Source organism: Heteronotia binoei, chromosome 21 (genome assembly GCF_032191835.1).
Source record: "Heteronotia binoei isolate CCM8104 ecotype False Entrance Well chromosome 21, APGP_CSIRO_Hbin_v1, whole genome shotgun sequence".
In the NCBI taxonomy this organism is placed as follows: domain Eukaryota; kingdom Metazoa; phylum Chordata; class Lepidosauria; order Squamata; family Gekkonidae; genus Heteronotia; species Heteronotia binoei.
In genome coordinates, this window is record NC_083243.1 from 27181817 (window position 1) to 27207181 (window position 25365).

At 43.0% G+C, this 25365-nt stretch overlaps 1 protein-coding gene across 7 annotated transcripts in view; it reads left to right on the forward strand.

Annotated features, from left to right (window-relative positions):
- The window catches only part of CDC42BPB (CDC42 binding protein kinase beta), a 181788-nt gene that overhangs the window by 30746 nt on the left and 125677 nt on the right, over positions 1–25365 (forward strand). For all 7 annotated transcript variants that reach the window (XM_060263091.1, XM_060263092.1, XM_060263095.1 and 4 more), the window contains exon 2: positions 18194–18285. In XM_060263091.1, the coding sequence (XP_060119074.1) occupies positions 18194–18285 (92 nt within the window). The remainder of the gene's footprint in view (positions 1–18193; positions 18286–25365) is intronic.

Consider the following 25365-nt stretch of genomic DNA (forward strand, 5'->3'; position numbering starts at 1 on the left):
TTTCCGAGACCCAGTGATTTGTGCAGATTGAAGCAAGCTTCTCTGTTTTCTTGCAAGTTCCTGTTGCTTGCTTTGGTGTATTTCAAAACCTAGGTGAGTTTTTCTTTCCATGTTATAGAACAGGGGTGGCCAAACTTGTTTAACATAAGAGTCACATAGAATAAATGTCAGATGTTTGAGAGCCGCAAGGCAAGAATGTCAGATGTTTGAGAGCAGGAAGGAAGGAAGATGGGGGAGGGGTGGGGCTTTATTCCCCACCCCTCCCTCCCTCCCTCCCTCCCTCCCTTCCTTCCTTCCTTCCTTCCTTCCTTCCTTCCTTCCTTCCTTCCTTCCTTCCTTCCTTCCTTCCTTCCTTCCTTCCTCCCTCCCTCCCTCCCTCCCTCCCTCCCTCCCTCCCTCCCTCCCTTCCTTCCTTCCTTCCTTCCTTCCTTCCTTCCTTCCTTCCTTCCTTCCTTCCTCCCTCCCTCCCTCCCTCCCTCCCTTGCATTCTCCAAGAAAGAAGATGAAGAAAACATGGAGATACAATGTTTAAGTGATATTAAGTTTGTAAAGTGTAAAAGACTTTGTTGAAGTTGTTAATTTTTTAATTCTTTCTTTAATAAAGAAAGAAAATGCAAAAAAAGAAAATGCATTCTCCAAGCTGCTAGCTGGCTTGGCCAAGAGATTTAAAGAGACAAATGCCTTCTCCAAGCCAGCTGATGGGGGCGGTGGGGGTGTCAAGAGCCATGCAATATGTATGAAAGAGCCACATGTTGCTCCTGAGGTGCAGTTTTGGCCACCCCTGTTATCAAAAGTTGAGTCTAAATCTTGTAGCCCTGACCTGGATACCCCAGGCTAGCCTGATCTTTTCAGATTTCAGGAGCCAGGCACCCTGGATAGTGTTTGGATGGGAGACCATCAAGGAAACCCAGAGTCATGATTCAGAGGCAGGCAGTTGTAATCTAGTCTTATAGAACAGATTGGCTCTAGAAAAAAAGATGATATTGGATTTATATCCCACCCTCCACTCCAAATCTCAGAGTGGCTCACAATCTCCTTTATCTTCCTCCCCCACAACAAACACCCTGTGAGGTGGGTGGGACTGAGAGGACTCTCACAGCAGCTGCCCTTTCAAGGACAACCTTTGCCAGAGCTATGGCTGACCCAAGGCCATTCCAGCAGGTGCAAGTGGAGGAGCGGGGAATCAAACCCTGTTCTGCCAGATAAGATTCTGCACACTTAACCACTACACCAAACTGGCTCTCTTTAGCATCTTTATGTGAAATGTGGTCCTGAGTTGACTGACTACATAAAGAGAACTTTTGCCTTTGGAGCCAGATTTCTTCAGAGGATTGGATTCCACGCAGAAATTTTTAAAAAAATTTTGAAAACTGAATGCTCTATATGAACTTTTTTTGTATATGAACTTGAACTGGATTCCTTTTTTTCTGCATTGGGACTCTCCCTAATGGGAATTGTATTCTGCTGTGTGGTATCTCTGTTAATAGATTTTGATATATAAGAATCAGTTTTTTGAATATTGTTTTTTGTGCAGAGTTGTTTTTTTCTTCTGCTATAAAGGATTCCAGCACTTGTGGTGAGCAAAATGCCTGGCCTGGAAACAAAGGAAGCTGTTGGCTTGTACTGTCCCTTATTGTTGTCCTGACGAGTATAGGTGATCAGAAAATTGGGAAGCGAGGTTATATGCTGTAAACTGCCAGAGCAGGTATCTTAAAGGGGAGAGGGTTGTATTCTGTTAACCTTTAGCACCAATGGTGAACAGAAGAGTTAATATTCTGATTGTAGCCCTCATCAGGCTAAGCACAGAAGCTTGAGATTGCTGCTCTCCTGACACTTATCTGCACTTCTATTTGAAGGTGTGCTATGTGGTTACGGAAAGAACATATAATGTTTACTCATCTTAACTAGCAAATTTCCATTGAAATAAAATCTTATCAGATGGATTACTGAATGAAAATAGCTGGTGGCGAGGATGCACAGTCTGCATATTGTCAAGCAATTTCATTATTATTATACCTTTACATTACAACCTGAGGCCCATGTGCCTGAAGCATCGCTGCCTCTTCTGGTATGAGTCCATGTGGCAGCTTCACCCAGCATAAGAATGCCTTTAAGTCATTCCCAGCAATGTGGGCATTTCAAGAAAACTTTCTGGAAATTTTTTTCTGATTAAAATATAAATGATTTAAATCATGTTAGTAATGTTTAATATCAGGAAGAGAAGGCAATGCACCATGTACAAATCTGGACCACGTGAAAGACAAGGATTTGTCCATGTTTCATACCCTGCATTTAGCCCGCCTAACATGAATGACACAATGGCCTTGACAACTGTGTCCTGCCCAACCGGGAAAGGAGTGGGATAAAAATCTAATAGATGGATACACAGATTATATTTACATATATTTGAATTTGGGTCTCCCAGATTGTATTGCCAATGTTTTGGGGTAGAAGACTTTCCACAGAAAAATGTATCATTGGAAAATCTTCTGCCTTATGTCAGTGGTTGTTCCAGCCCCTGCAAAGGTGCATTTTGCTGCTGCCAGTTTGTGGGCTTTCCAGCTTATTCCTGTTTACTGCCTTTCTCTTATAGCTTTATTTATTTATTTCATTTATATTCTGCTTTTTCTCCCCAATGGGAAACCATAGCAGCTTACCTTGTTCTCTTCTGTTTTATCCTCACAATAATCCTGTCAAGGTAGGCTAAACTGAGTGTGACTGACCCAAAGTCACCCAGTGAGCTTCCATGCCAGAATGGGGATCTGAACTTGGGTCTCCCAGATCCTGATCCAGAACTCTAACCAGTATAACTACCACTGACTTTGTTCTAGTTCAGTTCAAATCTTTTCCTTGGTTTTTATACCTTTGACCCATTTGAAAGATAATGGAGGAGAGTACAGCCCCCTTTTTAGGGTTTACATCAGGGATGTCAAACATACGGTCCAAGGACCAGATCAGCCCCCTGGAGGGCTCTTATCAGACCCACGAGTAACTCACTGTCATCTGCTCCCTTCTCTCTCTCTTGCTTCCTTCTGCATCATAGCTTGCTTTGCCAGGCTTGCTAAATTGCACAGGAGCTACAGAGCAAAGCCTCTATTTTCTCCACTGGTTGACCAGCACAAGAAGCAACTTATATACAAAAGCTTGCAATGCCCGTCCTTTTCATGTTTTTCCCTGGACCTTAGGCTCAAAGCAGTGACCATGAGATTTTTGTAATGAATGTCAATCAAAAGTAGGTTTGCAACTTACAAACACACACTTGAACAAGCATACTCAAGATTGTTACAGCACAGACCTTGTCTCCGGATTTTGATGCAATAATTCAGAGCAAGAGGTGTCAGTTATCAGAAACTATCTTTAATTGTGCTGATCTGTGTCCTTTATAGAATTTATATCTCCACTACTTGGCATTACATTTTATGACACACATGGCCCGGCCTGACAAGGTCTCGTTTATGTCAGATCTGGCCCTCATAACAAACAAGTTACACCCCTGGTTAATATGATCCTTATGTAGCCTATTTTGAAAGAGAAGGATGTAGTCCTGGAAGCAGCATGTGGAGATGGTGAGGGTGATGATTGGCCTTGCTTGGTTCTCTCACGCTAACTTTGACTTGGATATCCTTTTACTTCGACAGTTATTTTCTTGGAAAAGAAGCTCAGATAAGGATCTTTTTGTTCTTATTTAGTTTCTTTCACACTTCCTCATAGCTTACATTCTCGGAGTATCATATATGTTGTCATTTCACCCTTTCCAAACCATCAATACAAACGAAAAACTTTGTGCTTGTATTGGCATAGGGGTTTTAAAAAAATGCGTATAACATGCCAATATATCCAAGCTATTCACACAACATGTTGGATGTTTTATATTCCAGAAAATGGGATGGCTTCAGGCCTTGATTTCAGCAGGAGTTCACAGGAGCGCAGCTCCTGAACTTTTCTGAGAGTTCCCCCTCCTCCTCCCCAGCTACCTACCTTGTCCATTGAATAGTAGGTACAGCTGTATAGCAATCCCTGGATGAGCTCCACCACCTATTTTTCTACAAAATGACCCCTGGTTGGCCTCATTGCTCCTTTGTTGGCAACAACAGTGCATGTCTGGTTGTGAAAGAGAGGCGGCAGTTCTTCCTTATTCCCCTTCCACTGCAGACCTCCCCCACCCAAAAGAAGTTGTTTCTGCTGGACACTTGAACCCCTTGGAGTATGGTACAGTCTACAGTGGTGGGGGGAAGCAGCAAAACTTCATTCTGCAAGATGAACTTGGCTCGTGATAATTATGACATAATTTGTACTAGTCATCCTTTTTCAGAGCTATAAAAATGTCAGAAACTATTAACAGTTCAGCAACTTCCTTATTAATTTGTCTGCTAAGGAGCCCCCTGCACATCTGCCATAGAAGCCCTTTTTGGAAGCATATGATTGAAACCATTAACAGCTGGTGGCAGATATCCCTTTCTTGGACAAGGAGCTTGAGCATGTGATGACTAGGCAGCTGCAGGATATCTGGGATGAAATTACCTGGACCGATTTCTGTCCGATACATTGTTGGGCCTATTGGTCACAATGGAGAAACTTCACTGGAACAGAGATGAGGAATATGGTCCTGCTGATTTCCTTGACTCATCTCAGTGACTTTCAGTACCATTGGCTGCAATATCCTTGCAGGCTGGTTAGCTGATGTGGGTATTCAGGGTACCTGGGTATTCAGGCCAGTGCTGAGAGAGCTGCACTGGTTGCCTGTTGTGTTCCGAGTTCGCTTCAAGGTGTTGGTATTAACCTTTAAAGCCCTTTATGGTCAGGGACCTGCCTATCTACGGGACCGCCTTTCCCCATATATCCCCCAGAGAGCACTGCGATCAGGGACAAAAAATCTGCTGTCTGCCCCTGGCCCAAAAGAAGCCAGGCTATGCACAACAAGATCTAGGGCCTTCTCGGTGGCAGCACCAGAACTCTGGAACACCCTCCCAGAAGCTATAAGGGCCCTGCGGGATTTGTCGGCGTTCCGCAGGGCCTGTAAGACCGAACTGTTTAGACAGGCTTTTCTGGTTGACTGAAAATGGGCTGCCACCGGACATCCTACAGAAGCTGGTGGTCATAGTCAGAACCCAATACCGCCAGACTGGATTGAGATAGTGTAATAGTTTTAAACTGATAAATGTATTATGGTTTTATATGTTTTATGGAATTGATTGTTTTTATGATACTGTAAGCCGCCCTGAGTCCGCTTGCGGAGAGGGCGGGATATAAATGTAAAGTAATAAATAAATAAATAAATACCTGCATTCTGGTAGCTTAATCACTGCCTGTTTCCAGAACAATAATGCTTGGGCACAGTTCTTTGGCCCCATAACATCTGAATAATGGGACTCTACACTTATACTCTGTCTTCTGTGCTATTTTATGTTTTTGCGAAGTTGCTGTAAGAGTTTGTCCAGGAATTTGGAGTGGGATGTCATCAATATGTAGATGATATCTAACTTCGTTTCTCCTTTTCAATTGAGTTAAGCAGGATAATGGACATCCTGAACCATTGTCTGTAAGTGGTTATGAGCTGGATGAGAGCCAGTAAACTGAAAAGTCTAGAAAGGACTGAAGTGTTGTTGGCTAACAAATAGTTGCAGAGTCACTGTGTCCTGGATGAAGCCTCACTCACCCCCCTTCCGAAGAAGCGGGTTTATAGTTTAGGGGTGCTGTTAGGTCTAGGTATGAAGATAGGGGTGTAGACCTTATCTGTGTCTCATAGTTACCTTAACCATCTTGGGCTGGGGTGCTAACTCTGGACCTTCCTCAAGGGGCATGATGTCCATGGTCATTGTTCATTCATTAAATGTGGTTGAAATACTGTAGTGTGCTGTACGTGGGACCTGCCTTTGAAAATTGCCAGAAACCTGGATGGCCTGGGCTAGCCCAATCTCATCAGGTCTTGGAATCTAACCAGGGGATCAGCCCTGGTTAGTACTTGGAGGGGAGACCACCAAGGAAGTCGAGGGTCACTGTGCAGAGGCACCTCTGTTTGCCTCTTACCTAGAAAACCTGTGGAGTTGCTATAAATCAACTGTGACTTTCCACTGAGAAGCTTCAGTTAGTCTAAAGCACGGCAGCAAGGCTGCTTACTGGTGAGAGTTACAGGACACGTATCTTGCTAGTTTTGAAGATCTTCAGTGGCTTCTGGTATGCTTCCAGGCATAATTCACAGTACTGATTATTATATATAAGCATTTCAGGATACTAGAAGAATTGTCTTCTCTATGATCATCTGTAGGGGCCCTGATCTGTGTGCCCCCATTGCCAGAATTATGGTGGTGGGCATTTTTTGTTGTTCAGTCGCACAGTCGATTTCAACTCTTTGCAACCCCACGGACAAAGTCACTCCAGGCCCTCCTGTCTTCTACCATTCTCAGAAGTCTGCTCAAATTCATGTTAGTTTAATCAGTAATGCTGTCCAGCCGTCCCCTTCTTCTTTTACCTTCTATCTTTCCCAGCATCAGGATCTTCTCCAGTGAGTGCTTCTTTCTCATTTGGTGGCCAAAGTATTTGAGCTTCAGCTTCAGCATCTGACTTATGAAGTGGCTTGGAGTAAAGTTCTCGGGGGCAGATTCCTTGCTGCTGATAGAGGAGCCTAAATAGGGACTATTTCTAGCTCCGTTCCACCCCAAGAAATGGTAGAAAGCGTAGTTTTTCTTGCATTTGTTACTTTAAAACACACACACACACGGGATGGGCTCCCAATCACAACAAATACTGCGGCAAAGAAGTGCGCAAAATCCTTGCATGAAGATCCAATGACCCACACATCACCAGCTGCTGCCAAAAAGGAGGGGAAGGTTCAGACTTCCCAAATGACTTGACTTTGCAACAGGGGAGTTCAGATGTCCAGCAGTGAGAGGTGAAACCACTGATATCCATCAACCCCAGACTTTCCCTAGTGTTGGAAAACTCATAGTTGAGAAGAGGTGTGACCAGGGGGGGTGATGACTGGTGAACAGGATACTTATGCTGCTTTTTGAATGTGAGTTTTAATCCACAGGATAACAGCAGTGACATCAGATGAAACAGCTTGTCTAACCACAGCCAAAGTCTGCCTGCCTTACTTACATACAGTTACATTATAATACATTGCAAAAATAAAACATGGGCCTGTGTGGTTGTCTCATTTTAAGTTACTACAAAAGATACAAAAAGGTTGCCACATTTAGAAAAAAAGTCTTTGGCTGGTCTTGACCTAGTTCACACGTAAACATTGTGTTCCATACTTTGATGAACCATTCTAATTGGCTTACTATATTTATTGGCTTGGATGCAGCGATGTGCAAGTGGAAACATAAATGGACATACTACAGTTCCTCTTGTGCAAGAGCTTGTACAGCAACCAACACTTTCTTCCCTATATATTATTTAGTGCCCAGAAATAAGTTTCATAAGATCTTGTGGAAATGGAAGCACAAATGAGTGTATAATAACTGTGCCATAGTGCAAAGAGAACATAAGAGCATAAGAGAAGCCATGTTGGATCAGGCCAGTGGCCCATCCAGTCCAACACTCTGTGTCACACAGTGGCCAAAGAAAAAACCAGGAAAGTGGGGGCAGGACACTAGAAGCCCTCCCACTGTGCCCCCCCCCAACACCAAGAATACAGAGCATCACTGCCCCAGACAGAGGGTTCCAACAATACGCTGTTGCTAATAGCCACTGATTTACCTCTGCTCCATATGTTTATCCAATCCCCTGTTTAAGCTATGCTTGCAGCTACCACCTCCTGTGGCAGTGAATTCCACGTGTTAATCACCCTTTGGGTGAAGAAGTACTTCCTTTGATCAATTCTAACCTGACTGCTCAGCAATCTCATTGAATGTCCATGAGTTCTCGTATTGTGAGAAAGGGAGAAAAGTGTTTCTTTCTCTACCTGCTCTGTCCCATGTATAATCTTGTAAACCTCTGCCATGTCACCCCTCAGTCGGGATTTCTCCAAACTAAAGAACCCCAAGTGTTTTACTTTCTTCATAGAGAAAGTGTTCCAACCTTTGACTCATTCTAGTTGCCCTTTTCTGCACTTTTAATATCTTTTTTGAGGTGTGATGACCAGAATTGTACACAATATTCCAAATGAGACCGTACCATGGATTTATACAGGGGCATTATGATACTGGCTTAATATTACTATTTGTTTTCAATTACCTTCCTAATAATTCCCAGCATAGTGTTGACTACCATGGTATTTTTCTTGTGTTCATTCTTGCACAAGAGGTCTAGTGTAAGTGAAGATGTGCTGGATCTAACCTATGGCCTTCTATTTGAATTGTTAATAGCTGCAAGAAGATTCAGTACTGAATTAAAGTGCTTTCTATGGATGCAAGTTAAGTTTGTCTTTGGCAAGTCTTGATTTAATAATCAGACAGTGTGTTGGAGCCAAGAAATTCCATGCCTTTCTCTTTCCAACGTAACTCGTTGACCTCCCAGCAATGTATTCTTGGGTGATGGGACCCTCAAGAGTAACACTGGGGTTCAAAGTGGACATCTGTAGTGGCAGTGGGAAAGAAATTAATGAAAATGTCTTTCCCACTGGTGGAAGCGTCATATTGGCAAAAAATGATCTTTATATACAACCTGGTATCTACAGCTTTTCTTCAGTTAGGATGAATTTTTGCAGATACATGAAGCATATGTAAAAAGTTGATATTTGTGGGATAAATTTCCACTTTCTATAATTCATAAGCCTTTCCTATTATCACAATTTCCCAAACAATATGGCGTTCCCATAGAACCCTTACATAAGACCCAAAAGCACATTTTCATGAACAAGAGATAAGCTTTATTGTACCGCAGATTTTCTCACAGGACAGCGTACTTATACTATTAATAGGAAGGCAAGAACAGTTAGCAAACAGCAAACAAATTCACATTTTACCTCCAGTTAAACTCTACTGCATCTTGTACAGTTAGGTAAATACTTACACAATTAAAATCCAGTTAACACAATTAAAGTCCTTTCCAGTTTCAATAATTAGCAGTTCCAATAGTTAGGCATAAGTTGTTCCTATAAGTTCAAGTTAGGCATAAGTTGTTCTTATAAGTTCCCATAAGGCATAAGTTGTTGGAGTAAAAGAGCCAGTTTCAATTTTTTCTGCCACAGTATTATCTGAATAAATATTTGAACTCTTCCTAGAAACTAAAATGGCTAAACCAAGGCTGTGATGCTTTCGTCGCATTGTGAGAAAACAGAGCTCACTGGAAAAGACAATACTGCTAGGGGAAATTGAAAGCAGCAGCAGAAGAGGAAGAGCAAATATGAGATGGATGGCCTCAAAGGAAACCACAGCCCTCAGTTTACAAGATCTGAGCAAGGCTGTTAACAATAGGATGTTTTGGAGGATTTTAATTCATAGGGTTGTCAGAAGTTGGAAGCAATTTGATGGTGCATAACACCAAATAAATGTTTGGTGATTGAACACCTTTATTGAGTAAATGTGTAATTTTTTTTCTTAATGTAGCTTGGACAGATGCTTCAAATCTTTTTTTAAAAAAATTATATAATCATTGTTTATAAAAATGGCTGAAGGGTATGGAGTGTGTGTGAAAATATGTATTAAAATGTTATCTTCCACTTATACTCAGTCCTAGTGCAATCCATTCTATGACTAGGCCTTGTTCTTCTACAGCCTGTTCTCCTGCATGTGCAGATCCAGCTTAAATATATTTGTAGGAGGTTCTTGGTGAAATATCCCACATGTCTTCATGAGGATTGGGCTGGACCTGTGGGTATTTTGGTCCTGGTCTTGGAAGTCTATAGTAATATTAAGCAATGTTATGTGACAATTTTTTTTGTTTTATATGGGTATGCTGGAGAAGAAGACAGGACCCCTAAGGTTCTGTATGACCATCTAAGTCTTGTATAATATGGATGTTGCTATTCCACAGCCTTAAAGAGAAAGGTGTACAAAAATGTGATGTAAACAAGAGGCTTGGCATATAAGCATCAGGAGGGTTTAATTTGGTCTAAAGAAGTAACAGTAGAAATCAAAGCATAAAGCAGCATTCTGTTCCTGAATTTTGAAAGCAGAATATATTTTTTCCTCTAAGAATCACATGTAACTTTAGGTCGTCTTCCCAGTATTAATCTGCTGCTTCAGTATCTGTTCAGCTTTCTTATCTGCCTCCAAAGTATTAGGTTCTTTTACAGCAGAGCCATTTCAGGTTTTTATTTTTTTTATTTTAAATCCAAATGCATTCCCACACTAGTTTTTCAATTCTGCATGAAGTGATGACTTGACTGCAGCCTTATTTTTATTTATTTAAATTTATATTCTGCCCTCCCCACAAGCAGACTTAGAGCAGATTACAAACGGGGTCAGAAAATATATCAGAAGTTCAATGCAAAATTAAACGCAAGAGTAAAATGATTTAAAACAGTTTAAAGATTTCTTTCAGTGAAGACTCTCTTTTTGAGTTAGGAAAAGTGAATACTCAGGATGCAGTAAGTGGGCGCAAGCACATTTTTGCTAGCCTGTCTCGAGATCATATTAATGTGTTCTCTAATGCTGAATGTGGATCCATGGTACAAGAGAAGGAAGCCAGTGTGTAGCTGTAATTAAACTAAGTCAAGCAGCACCCTCCCAGTTCATAAAAGGGCCCAAGCTTTTAAAATTACATTGTCATAATAGGAGACCTTTAAAATTACTTGTTCCTATGTTGCTACAGTGGCATGTTGGAAGATTTCCATCTGTCTACTTTATATGTTTTGGTTATTTTTTAAAATTACTTTCTCCTTTGTGGCCACAGTAGCGTTATAAAGATTTCTATCTGTCTACTATTTGCACTTTATTGTCTCCGGCACTTTAGTTAGTATAAATTTGTAGCCTCCCCACTGGACTCTATCTCCCAAATTATTAAGATTGGATTAACTTATTGGTTATTTAAATTGATTTTATTGACTAGCTAATTTAACGGATCTATTTATGGCAAATTAATGAAAAAGAGGGACAACGATTGAAGGTTTAATTAAGGAGCCAATTGGATTTATAATTTATTATTGTTAGCTAGTAAATTGGATGGGTTGGGAGGAGTGTATATTAAATAACTATTAGAATATTAGTGGGTAACTTATTGATAGGCCAATTGGAGGTGGGAGGGTTGAGAAGAGATAAACTTAAATATCTGTCAGTAGAAGGGCTGGTGGATTCCAGTAAGAGATGACTGGTCTGGGGATTCCGGTACTCCTGGGGAGGGGAAGGTATGACGGTGGGAACAGGCGTAAATGGAAGGGAAGGGGATTGAGACAAGATAGTGCTCGACCACCTTCCAGCCTGCGTCCCATCCTGATGGTGACAGGTAGTGGGGCAAGGCGAAATTACTCGCCTCCGTCACTGGTGTTATGTAATGCCAGGTCCATCAACAATAAGACCTCTATCCTTCGGGAATTCCTGCTTGAGCAGGACATGGACCTGGCATGCGTGACCGAGACCTGGGTGCGCGATGGGGAGACTGTAGCTCTCTCCCAGATGGCGCCCCCGGGATACTCGGTCTTTCACCAGTCGCGGACTAGCGGGCGGGGGGGAGGGGTGGCTCTGTTCATTCAAGAGGCTTACTCCTTCCGGGCCCTCCCGGCCGCAGAGATCAAGGGCATTGAATGTGCCGGTCTGGCGTGGGATGTTGGGGAGGGATCTGGCTGGTGTACCGACCGCCTAACGCACCGGCCAGCGCCTTACTATCCCTGATGGAGGCCGCAGCAGGATGGGCATTGGAGCACCCGAGGCTTTTGATCCTGGGTGACTTCAATGTTCATGCCGATGACGTGACCTCCAATCAGGCGATGGACCTAGTGTCTTCCATGGCGACACTGGGACTCTCCCAAGTAGTTACGACACCCACTCACCAGGCGGGTCACATGTTAGACTTGATCTTCGCGACGGGAGTTTTAGTGAACGATCTTGCTTCTATAGCAGTGCCATGGTCGGATCACTATGCCCTCAAGGCTCATGTGGATGTCCCACCTCAAGCCCGTTTGGGCGGCGAGCTTATTTTAGCTCGCCCGTGGAGCCTGATGGACCCGGAACGGTTCCTGACGGCTCTGCGGGATCCCTGGCCCCCTGGCGATTCCCTCGATGACCTGGTGGAGTCTTGGAATGATAGGCTCGCCGGGGCCATCGATGAGATCGCACCTAGACGTCCTCTGCGCCCTCGCTCAAGGCCGACACCTTGGTATAACCAGGAGTTGCGGCATTTGAAATGGGGACTCAGACGACTAGAGAGGCAATGGCGGCGTATTCGAGACGAAGCGATTCGAACATCTTATAGAGAGTTTATGAAGTCCTATGAGATGGCAGTCAAGGCCGCAAAGAAAACATACTTTGCGGCGGAGATTGCGTCCGCAACTTCGCGCCCGGCACAACTGTTCAATACAATTCGGACTTTTACAACACTGCCACAGGGCAGACCAAATTTTAATGAATTGGAAATTGGCTGTGAGGCTTTTGCGAACTTTTTTGCGGATAAAATCGCATCGCTCCGTTCCGACTTCCCTGCCATATTAGATACAGCTAGCGAACCTGAGGCTCCGTGCTTGTCTTCGGATTGTGTTCTGGACAGCTTCGGTGCGCTCAGCCTGGAAGAAGTTGAAAGGATCCTCCTATCTGTACGCCCAACAACTTGTAAATTGGACCCGTGCCCCTCCTGGCTCATTAAGACCTGCCAGAGGGAGCTAAGATATCCTATACGGGATATCATAAATAGATCCCTATTGGAGGGGCATTTTCCATCAGCGCTCAAGAGGGTCCGCCCCCTCTTGAAAAAAACAACGTTAGATCCGGCCGAATTGGCACACTATCGGCCGGTCTCGAATTTGCCCTTTTTGGGTAAACTTATTGAGAGGGCAGTGGCCTTGCAGCTACAGAGTTTCCTGGAGGATGCTTCTGTCCTTGACTCCTGCCAGTCTGGCTTCCGCCTGGGCCTTTGCTTGGGTCGTTGTGGCCCGGGAAGGGAAATCCCCCTGCCAGTTTTTGACGGCGCACCGTTGATAGCGGCGAGCAGGGTCAAAAGTTTGGGGGTACTATTGGAGCCTTCACTGACAATGGAGGCTCAGATAGCAGCCACTGCCAAGTCCGCATTCTTTCATCTTAGGCGGGCGAAGCAGTTGGCCCCCTTCCTGGAATGCGACGACCTAGCAACAGTGATCCATGCTACGGTCACCTCGAGGTTGGACTACTGTAATGCCCTCTACATGGGGCTACCCTTGTGTCGGACCCGGAAATTGCAGTTGGTGCAGAATGCCGCTGCCCGGCTGCTATTAGGGCTCCCAAGATGGGAGCACATTCGGTCGGGGCTTCGGGATCTGCACTGGCTGCCAATAACATTCCGAGTCCAGTACAAGGTGTTGGTCATTACCTTTAAAGCCCTATATGGCCTAGGACCTGCCTACCTCAGGGACCGTCTCTCCCCACACGTCCCCCAGAGAGTACTACGATCGGGTTCACAAAACCTGTTAGTAATCCCCGGGCCAAAGGAGGCCCGCCTGAAATCCACCAGGGATCGGGCCTTCTCGGTAACGGCGCCTTACTGGTGGAACCAGCTGCCGGAAGAGGTGCAGGCCCTGCGGGACCTAGGGCAGTTCCGCAGGGCCTGTAAGACAGCCCTCTTCCGGCAGGCCTATAACAACTAACTGACAATGAGAATATCTTCTGGATGGAACTAAAAATGCATTTATGGACCGCTGCTTTTTATTCTTATTTTTATGTCCTATTAATTATGGTTTTAACTTTGTTATATAAATGTTTTTAAGCTGAATTTATGTGAATTAAAATGTTGTAAGCCGCCCTGAGCCACTTTGGTGGGAAGGGCGGGATATAAGTCTAAATATAAATAAATAAATAAATAAATAAATGTATGTATGTTTTGGTTATTGTCCCTTTTTTTGTGGGGACAATAATAGGTTTCACTTACTTAAGGGTTCCCCTTTCTAAGTAAGCACTCTGTACTTTTATTTACATTAATGTATGAACATGCACATACGGTACATACAGAAGAGTGTACTCTTAGTTGTTGAGAAGGACTGTGGCTCAGTGGTAAAACATCTGCTTGGCATGCAGAAAGTTCTGGGTTCAATCCCCAGCATCTCTAGTTAAAAAGGACCAGGCATAGATGACGGGAAAGACCTCTGCCCGAGACCCTGAAGCACTGCTGCCAGCTAAGTAGGCAGCAATGACCTTGACGGACCAAGGGTCTGATTCAGTATAAGGCAGCTGCATGTGTTCAGGTGAGAACTTCCTCAGTTCTTTTGGAGTCTTGTGGTACCTGGAAGACTAATGACATTTTACTCTTGCATAAGTTTTTGAGGGCTATTTTTTAAGGTGCCACAGAGCTCCTGCTTATTTTTGGTGTAGCAACCTAACATGGATACCTCTCCCCCCCTCCAGTAGAAAACGATGTGTAAATACCATGGGGCCATTTTATAGAAAAGGTGATGCCAGATCCCATTAGTACATTTTTTTTAAAGAAGATATTGGATTTGTATTCTGCCCTCCACTCCGAATCTCAGAGTGGCTCACAATCTCCTTTATCTTCCTCACTCACAACAGACACCCTGTGAGGTGCGTGGGGCTGAGAGGACTCTCACAGCAGCTGCCCTTTCAAGGACAACCTCTGCCAGAACTATGGCTGACCCAAGACCATAACAGCAGGTGCAAGTGGAGGAGTGGGGAATTAAGAGTCCACACACTTAACCACTACACCAAACTGGCTTTCGCATATTTGCATATGCCACACACCCGACATCACCAGAAGGGGAACTTAGTTATATCAACTCAGCATCTACCTTAAAATGCTCCTTAAATTATAATTGTCATAATAAAACCTTACTCCTGGCAGCCTTTTAAAATCACTTTTTCCTATGTGGCCACAGTGGCATGATGAAGATTTCCATCTGCCTACTTTATGTTTTGGTTATTTTCCCATTTTTTATGGGGACAAATATTAGAAAGTTTGTCAAATCTTAAAGAGTTCAGTAAAATTCTCACAGGACGTTGGAACAATGGAGCCCAGGAGCAAATATTGGGTGGGTGGGGGGGGGGGGGAGAAAAAGAAGGAGCACAATAAAATGTAGAGGTTCTGGAATTCCATTCCTGTGAGCTCCTGCCCAGAATGAGGCCTGGTAAAAACTATGAGTGAAGGGGGACAGTTTGAAATCTTCAAGTGGAACACCCCCCCCCCTCCCCAGCATGATTCCAAACATTTCCCTGCATCCTCAGAGTGTGTAAAAAGCCCTGACTCATCAGTGGATGGCCAGCAGTACTGCTTTTGTGATGGGCACAGGAGCCAGCCAGTTAGTTTATTTTTTTTAGTTATAGTGATCCTTGCCAGAGGGTGTAACTGTCCCCATTCCAGCATGAGACAGTGAATCTCAAAATTAGTTAGTGGGTATTTATGAGAAAGGGTAGATAGGCTTCAAGCAACAGCATCATCCTTAGGGAATCAGTCCACACCGCCCATCTTTTCGAGGCATTTTTTTGGTGGCAGATAACTGTAAAACAAACACACACAGTAGCAGTGGGAGAAGTACAGAAACATCCACGAGGTCCCACCTATGTCTGTTTTTTTTTAAAAGAGAAAAGCTCTTTTCTTTCTTTCCACTCAGTAAACCAAAGTCTCTTGCATTCCAGTGCTGGTTGCATTTCTCCAGTTTGTGTCCATATGCCAGGGGTGGTGCCAGGGATGGAGCCTTTAAAGTTGTTTTCATGAGCTAGGAGTGACTCAGGAATGCCTATAAGATTCTTGAATAGCACATTGACAAGCAGCATGCCAACTGGGATAGTATCCCTGATTTTTAAAACCAGAAAAGGTACTGCCACTGTTCTTTTCTTCCCCACTGCCCGTTTCTCTTGCTCAAGCTTTAAAACATGGATTAAGATATAGGTCAGGGGTGTCAAACATGTGGCCTGCGGGCCAAACTGGCCTGCCCAGGGTTTCAATCAGGTCCGCGGGGTTCTCTTCTCCCCCCCCCCCTCCTGTCCTCACCCTGTGAAACTCCAAGGCTGCAACTTCCCAGCTCCTTCTCCCTTCTCTTTGCAGAGGCTAAAGCTGAAAGCAAAGCTGCAAAGAAAATGCAGAATGGATTTCCCACTCTGGCTTCTGGACAGAGCAGAGGTGAACACAAAGTCCAGTCCATGTTTTCTTTGCAACTTTGTCTATGCGTTTCAATGGAAAGAAACTTCCCAGCGTTCCTATGGCCAGCTGAAGCTTCCTGGAGTTGTGTCCTTGCAAACCAAGCGTTGATGCCTTGAGCCAGCTTTGTCTCTTTTCAGTGGGGTAAAAACTAGTGCATGTTTGTATTTTAAATTAAAAATTAATATATTTAATTCTGTTGGCCTGTGTCCTCTATAAAGTCTATATCTCTGCTGGCATTACATTTTAAGGACATGCATGGCTTGGCCCAACAAACTCCAATTTATGTCAGATCCACCCCTTCTAACAAATGAGTTTGACACCCTTGATATAGGTGATGAAGGGAGAAGAACAACATGCTGTATTGCACCACATTGCTTTTACCATCTTCGGCTAAAGAACTACACTGTGGACTGTTAATCCAGTGAGCGCGTTTCCATGCTCGTGTGGTAATGGTTGCTGGGTCTTAGTGCATTAGTTGCCAGCTCAGAAAAGTTTCTTACCATATGCCACAGTTGTGGAAACGGTGGTTTGTAATTGATGCACCTTTCTCAAATGCTGGCTAGCTTATTTAATGAGCTACCATACCTTCTGTATTCCTATTGGCTTACTGATTGCATAATTTGTTCAGCCTTCAGCTGATCAGGCTTTTTTGTCCAGTGAGCTGTGACAACAGCTTCTTCAGCTGTTGGCCTACAGACCGCAAAGAGGACTTTGACAGGACAAACACAGTGCACTGGTCTTGCTGGGTTAGCCGCTGATTTCTTTGCCGCACCCAGGATCAAATTGCACAATATCTTTAGGACTGTTTGCAGGGGGCGGGAGGAGGCTGACTACTCAACTTTCTTCACATTTCAAGTGAAAACAATCAGTTATCCCCTTTAGGCTGCATTTCGGGAAACTGGCTTCGTTTTTAAAGACCGTTTTTAGATCCTGTGAAAATGTAAAATCCTAGGCATAAACCATCTTTAAGGAGTGCAGGGAAGGCAATGGAGCTAGACCCATACCTCTCCCCTCTGGGCTCCCAGCAAATTACGTCTTTGCAGCTATTGTGGGAATCACTCCCTCCGCACACCCTTTTGGCAACTGGGGCTGGGGCCTGCCTGGCTGGATTTGGCTCAGAGGTCTCCAGTGGTTGATCCTTAATTAAAAACCTAAAATCGTAATTAGAAACCTGGACATTTTTCTCTGGGAAAGAAAAAGAAAAGGTGGTGGTCATAGTGGTGGGGAGATTACAGGAGCAATATTTTGGAGGAACAAATATCTGAAAGTATTATGCAAGGTTTGAAAGTACTTTTCTAACAGCCGCTTCTAAGAGTTTTTGCTTGATTTATGGTCCAGACAAATACAGTAGCAGTGTTATCATTCCTGATACTTAATGGATTGGGTCTGAAGATCCTGTCTCTCTCTAACAGAAGAAGTCTTATTGAATGAGCATCTGTGAAGTGAGCTCAGTTTTTGGCTGCGGGAGTTTTGAAGTTGTGTAGCTGGCTGTACCAGTATGAGTTTAGTTTACTCATGGTTTTGAAATAGTGTCTCATTCATTAAAGATTTGCAGTTTTCCCATAAATTTCCCAGTTATTTTTCTTTTCTTTTTTTCCTGGCCTTCAGAACTGTAATTCTGACATTAGGAGTCTGGGAGATTCCATGCTAAAACATGGATTGAGACTAAAATTGGGCTTGTAAAAAGCCCCTGATTACTTGTGTCAAATGTGAAATACCTCCAGATGACCAGTGGTGGTAGGGGGAGGGAACTTTTGGTTTTGATTTCATTTCTTTTTTTGGCCACACACTATTGTGGGCCAGCTCACTAGTAACCCTTTTAAAGTCATTGATCAGGATCGGGAGCCATGTTAGTCTGTACGTAGCAGTAGGCAATATGTGACAGGGTATGGACTTTCATCGCTACACGAAAGCTCATGCCCTGCCACAAACTTTATTAATCTTCAAGGTACTACTGGACTCCTGCTGTTTTCTACTTTTGTAGGTCAGCTTTTGCAAGACTAGACTGTTTATTATTTCTTCTCTTCTTTTTTAACAGCGAAACCATTTACACAGTTGGTGAAGGAAATGCAACTACACCGGGATGACTTTGAAATTATAAAAGTCATTGGCAGAGGTGCATTTGGTGAGGTAAGTTTTTTAAAAAACAAACAAACAAACCCAACATGTACATGCAGCTTTAGATGCTTTACCTAACCTGATGAAATGAACTCTGGTCCACAAGAGTACATGCGACAGTGAAGTAATCCGTCTTCAGGGTACCACCGGCTGTACAAACACATGCATCCTTCTGGAATCTGCAAGTAGGCTGTGGTTGTCGCAGAGGAAATGGATTTGGGACTGGAGTACTATCTGTACAATGCAGGAATGCAGGCAAAGCCACAGTGACACATTGCTTGTATTGACTGGTAAACTGCCCAGGACTATTAGAAACCTAGAAAAGTATTCGTTTTTAGTTGGTGGAAGTACCATAAGGAAAATATGAAGGAAGGATTCGGTTTCAATCATCATATTGTCAGGGGTACAGTGTTTGCTAATTTGGCTGTTATCTTTGAACATGATATCCAGAGAAATGGCATGGGGACATAATGGGGAATTTGTAGACACGAAGACATAATCTCAAATATAAAAGAAATGCATCCTTCAGTGATGAATGAGGTTGAAATAAATGTTCTTAAGAGCCTCTTCAATCATGCACTATACTGTGACAAGTATTTAGATAAAACAGGCACTCTCTCAAAGGAGAGAAGGCCTGGGCAAGTGCTTCTGCATTCTTAGACCTAGCACTTTGCAAATAAGTAATATATCCCAGGAGGTCTTTGCATGGGGCGAGAATCCATGGCGCTCTGTGGATATGCTAGAATTCCGTCTGCCGCCGCCGGATCCTTTTAGGTGCCCTGCAAAGGTTCTCACCCCCACCCCCTTTTCCGGTAGCATAGTTCCCTGTAGTGCTTCAGGGCTGCTGTTGAAGTTTCCCAGAGTTTCAGGGAACACTTTCTAGGCAGCATTTGGAGCAGCTTTTGAACTGAGAGGAATTCTGGTTATGTAACCCACACCCCTGCACTTGGCACATTGTATTTACACAAAGAACTTCATCCTCTGCCTGCTTTAGATTCCTGGATCATACAAAGAGTTAAACATGAAGAGGCACAAAACTGATTCCCATGCTTGCCTTTAGCCCAAGAATTGAAATTGTGTGACAGATGGTTTGTGTGTCTCTTTTCCACCTCTGATGCCCAATAAAGGCCTGCCCACTGTCTCCCTTACTCTCATTCAGGACTTTACTTCCTTGTTCAGTGATAAAACTCAAACTATCCAAAAAGTCAAATAAGCACATTCTAGATAAAAACCAAGTCTGAATTCTCCCTTGACGCTAAAATGACTAAATTGGGGCAATTGTACTTTAGTCACATTGTGAGAGGACAAGAGTCACTGAAAAAGACAATAAAGCTAGGTAAAGTTGAAGGTAGCAGGAAAATAGGAAGACAAAGACTTGACAGGAGATGGATTGACTCAATCAAGGAAGCCACGGCCCTCGGTTTGCAAGCCCTAAGCAAAGCTGCTAATGGTAGGACTTTTAATGGAGGTCATAAATTCACAGGGTTACCATAGGTTGCAAGCAACTTGACAGCACATGACACACACGTCCATTTTGATTTTTGCTGTTTCTCTGCTTTGTCCTGCTGCTCGGTTCCTCTCCTGACTTTGGTAGCTGACCCTTTCTAGACAAGCTGTGCAACGTACATTCCTGTGGTTCTCTCCTCTTTTTTCTTGTCAATACAGGGGGGGACCCTTCCTCTGCTTTCCAAACTATGAGCCCTTGCCTTGATTTGTCTTTGGCCCTCTTCTCTGTCTACATATTATCCCTGTGTGGTCTACATATTATCCCTGTGTGACTTCTTTAGATCTTTGGCTTCTATTATCACCTGTATGATGACTACATCCAGGTCTAAATACCAGTTCCTGAACTTACAACACCAGCTACCTTTCAAACATACAAGAAGAGTCCTGCTGGGTCAAACCGGTGGTCCATCTAATCCAGCATCCTGTTTTACACAGCGGCTAACCTCTGGAGAACCAACAATAGAGCATAGATGTTGCCTCCTGGCTCTGGGATTCAGATGTTTAGTGCCTTTGAACGTTGAGATTCCCCTCAGTCACCTTGGCTAGTAGCCACTGACAGATCTATCCTCCATGAATCTTATCTGATCCCCTCTTAAAGCTGTGTATTCCTTTGGCCATCACTACATCCTCTGGCAGTGAATTTCACACTTTAATCACTCTCTGTGTAAAGAAGTATTTCCTTTGGTCTGTTCTGAATCTACTGCTCTTCAGCTTAACTGGATACCCTCAAGTTCTAGTATTCTAGGAGAGAGAGAAAAATTTATCTTGGTCAACTCTATCCACCTATGCATAATTTTATGAAACTCTATCATGTTCCCCCTTAGTCACCTGTTTTCTAAACTGAAAAATCCCTGATTCTTCAACCTTTTCTCATAGGGAAGGTGCAACAACCTAATCATCAGTTGCCTTCCTCTGTACTTTTTGCAGCTCTGCAATGTCTTTTTGAGATACGGCAACCAGAACTGTACACAGTATTCCAAATGAGGTTGCACTGTAGATCTATATGGGGCATTATAATACCAGCTGTTTTATATTCAATCTCTTTCCTGATAATCCCTAACAGTGTTTTTCCTTTTTCATTGCTGCAGTGCACTGGGTTGATATTTCCATTGTGCTATCCCCTAAGGCCCCAAGATCCTTTCCCCTCAGCAAGTTCAGACCTCATTAGCCTATACTTGAAGTTGGGATTTTTTTTTGTCCCAATGCGCATCAACTTAAACTTACCAACACTGAACTTCATTTGTCACATTGTCGCCCACTCGCCTGGTTTGTGGAGATTTTCAGTCAGCCTTGGTTTTCGCCATCTTGAAAAATTTTATATCATCTGCAAACTTGTTCACTACACTGCTCACCCCAAGTTCCAGATCATTTATGAATAAATTAAAAAGTAGCAGCCCCAATACCCTGGTGCACTAACCGATTTGAATAAGCTGTGACTATTTCTGTTGGCATGAGCCATCGTGTATTGTTGGACCAAACACATGGTTATTTCCATTTCAGGAGAATTTGTAGAATTAGCTTTTTAGATCATGGAGGCTTGATGCCTGATACTGTGTGGATTGTTATACTCGCATCAATAAACCTGTAGTGATAACCATTGTGGTACAGCAGGCAGGCTTTTTTTTTGTAGCAGATGCTCCTTTGCATATTAGACCAAACACCCCTGATGTAGTCAGTCCTCCAGGAGCTTATAGGGCACTTAGTACAGGGCCTACTGTAAGTTCTTGGAAGGTTGGCTACATCAGGAGTGTGTGGCCTAAATAAGCAAAGGAGCTCCTGCTACAAAAAAAAAAAGCACAGGTGCTGCTTGCATCCCGAGATCCCAGGTTAGCTGTGGGTCCCAAGTGTTTAGGAAAGTGTATAGCAGCTTCCTGCTACTTATGAGTAGAACCATGCAGCTTTGAGCCCTGATTAATCAACAAGAAAGTTGTCTCTGTTAATCACACACATTGCTTGGCTGCATTTATCTAAGCCTTCTGAGAAGAAATGACTGTGACTACTTGGAAATGGATCTTCAGGGTTAAAGGAGGAAGACGTCATTGACGGGCTCCTATTTAATGCATTTCTAGTAATCACCATGTTCCCAGGGAACACAGTGCTGTAGTGGATTACTGAAACAGACTGAACAAGCAGAAATAAAATGTATTTGGTTAGGACAAATTCCCTTTTCTGGATTTCACCTTAAAATGTAAGATCTCCAGTGATACAGGGAGTTCTGTTTTAGGGTATTCTCTGTTACTGTTAGCTTTGTTCATAAGGTGAAGTCCCTAAACTCTGCTTCACATCATAGGGCATCCTCTCCTCCATTTTATTCTCTCAAACTGCCCTTTAAAATAGATTAGGCTGAGAGTGAGTGACTGGCCCAAATCACCCCGCAAGCATCAATGGTAGAGAAAGGATTTGAACCTGGGTTGGCCAGATTCTGGTCCATTTCTTAACTGCACTGTTCTGGCACCAATACTCCCCCCAAGCTGTGGAGTCTTGTGAGCAAAAATTCTGCTTTGTGAGCTACTGGCATTAAAATTCTGAGCTACTGCATAAATTAGCTTGCTCTGGGGTCATTTTTCCTGAGCTAAAACAAAAATGTTTGAGCCGGAAGCTAAAAAACTGTGAGCTAGCTCACACTAACTCAGCTTAGAGGGAACACTGTCTGGCACATGTGAATCTTCATTTTCAAGTTGGGTAGTATCAATTTCCTGTGCTCTTCTTTCAGAAATGTGTGTTCTCATGTTTCTCTGTATAAATTCTGTGCATCCTTATATTGAAGCTATTGGAGCTTTTGACAGGTTATCAGGTATTCCTGATTTGCCTTCCCCAGTCCAGGGAACAAGCAGTTTTTTACCCTTCTTGATTTTACATAGTTTGTCATAGTAATACTGGAGGAAGCCCTGTGCTAGGCATTCTGTCTACGAAAACAGCCATGTCTAGCTATAGTTTTAATCTTTAATCTGGATAGCAGTCTTAACATCTGTAGTCCTTCAAATCTTAAATAGTTTTAGTTTATCAGGAATATCTTCAGTCTAAGTAGTATTTTAGAGGCTTTTAAAAAAACAGTGCTTACTTGTGAGTGCTTTGGAATGTAATAAAACACACACATTTATGCTTTATTAAAAATACTGAACAATCTAATTAAAACTGTACTTAGTTCTTTTTGAAACAAACATTTAAACAATGTTTGCACTATCAAGCTTTGTTAATTAAATAAGCTTGGCTAGAAGGCTGAAATTAATATTCATTTTATATTTTAAAAATTTAAGTAATCTACCCTGGCCTTTTCAAATACTCCATACCATTTATTACAAATAGTTAGGGTCTCTTCCCCCCCCTTCCCACACACACACTCAAAATGGTTTCACATAAATGGGATTCTGAAGCTACTTTTCAATTTATTGTAGTATATGATTTCATTGGTAGTGTTCTTGTAAAAGCCAGACTCAAAAAAATTGGGCTGCATGTGGGAGGAATTCACAAAGCTAAAAAACAAAGCCTGATCTCACCATTAAAGTAGAGTTGTATAATCTGTAACTCATGCTTCAAGAGGGTCTGATCCATCAGCATTCTAATATTTTAGCAAAGGGAGTGTTTGGGGGTTTGAATTGCATTGCTTGCTCTACTTACGAGCCATGGCTGTTCGGCATTTTGATAGTTCACTGTGTCTCACTGAATGGGCAAGGCAATGAAAAAAAATCAAATGACGCATCTTTGATTTTTGCCTAGTGGTTCCAGCAAGAATTTGATGTCTGTCATAAGCAAATGAAGGATGCCCAAGGAACCATTGACAGCCAAATTGAGTCTAGACAGTGAATCTGGGAATAAAGGCAGCAGTAGCTTTTGGTTTGTCATGAATCTTTTAAACTGACGTGGAAACAGTTCTGAATGGTCAGTGGACTGGACAGCTAGACTGGATTAAACGGGGTAATAGTGTAAGGGGATGCACTGAATTTTGATGTTCAGCAGCACTCCGACACTGAACACTGTAACGTCGTCTGGGCTTAAAGCAAGTAAGGGCTCATGAATTCAGTATAATTAATCAGTCTAGCCATTCTGTGGATTTAAATGCAGCTACACAACTGCTCTCCCATTTGCCAGCCTGCTTTTCAATGGTCAGTAAATTGCTAATGAACCATGCAGATCATATCTTAAGTGCCCAATCACAGAACAGTAGCGTAGTCCCTTCATGAAAGAGATGCTGATGAAAATGCCTCATGCAATCAAAGCAGTGATGACTGCCTGAACTGATACCCATTCTAAGTAAGGCTTGGGTTGATGAAAGGTGTAGTGCTATACTTTCTCTTGCTACTGAGGTAGTGGCAAATCTCTCGGTCTCTCTCTCTCTCTTGCATATGCTGTGTGTGGGAAGATTGTACATGCATTCGAGTAGTTTTAGGCAAAAATCCCACCACGTAAAGAAATTCTTCCTCCTGCATGTAGTCAGGTTTCACTTTACAAAATGTGTGAGTTGTTTTGGAGAACAGCATTCTGTGACTTTGATTTGATCAAACTGGGTTTGATTCCCCATTCTTGCACATGCAGCTGCTGGGTGACCTTAGGTCAGTCACAGTTTTCTCAGAGCTGATCTCTCAAGAGCTCTTTCAGCCCAGCCCCACCTACCTCACAGGGTGTCTGTTGTGGGGAGAGGACGGGAGGGAGCTTGTAAGCTGCTATTGAGACTCTTGAGTAAAGGATGGGTTATAAATCCAAATTCCTCCTGCTGCTCCTTACTTGTGAGAGTCCATGTACACAGGATCACTCTTACTTTAATTGAAATAGGTGGAGATAGCTAATGGCTTGTATTCCAGTCATTAGAGCAAGCTGCAGATATACACAAACTGGAAAAATCTGAAGCCTCTTATAACTGACACTGGCTCCTAGGAATTTGAAGTACTTTTCAAACCATGAATCCATGTTCAGAAAGAGTGGGACAAATTCAGTGTTGAAAGTCTGCATTTTAAAACCATCCCACTTAATACTGACTGGAAGAGTTAGGTGGCCAGTATTAAGCTACCTTGAGTGCTTATCCCATGTGCGGAAAAGACTGTTCAGTAACCTTGCAATGAAGTCTTGCGGTAGTGAGCTGTATGATTCTGATATCAGTACTTCTGTGTTTTGTAGTTATATACATTTCCAACTTGGTGTCTAACTTGTTCGTTATACAGCAGTGCTCCTCTCCTCCCCGCCCCTTTTCTCGTGGTGGGTGACCTATCTAAAGTTTTGTTGTTGGCCAGAGGCACAGTACACAAATGCTGTTTGTTCTTGGTAAACAGTGTAGCTTCCCCCCACATCTTGACATAGAAGCCTTCATACTTCTGCGGTTCCGTGCCCCCATCAGTGCGATCAGAGAAATATTTGGACTTAGACATCTAGCTTCTTCATAGGACTTTTTGAGTAGCCGCGTATGTTTTCCAGTTTAATGGTCATTAAATATGAAAAATATGGTCAATAAGATATTGATAGTTTTTTTCATTCTAGCAAGCGTGGTGTAAACTGATATACATATGGTTGAATGTTGCCTTTATCAGCAGTTGCAGAAATTAACAATCCATTCAAAATGTTGAAATGACTTACTTTCTTTTTTTAAAATATTCT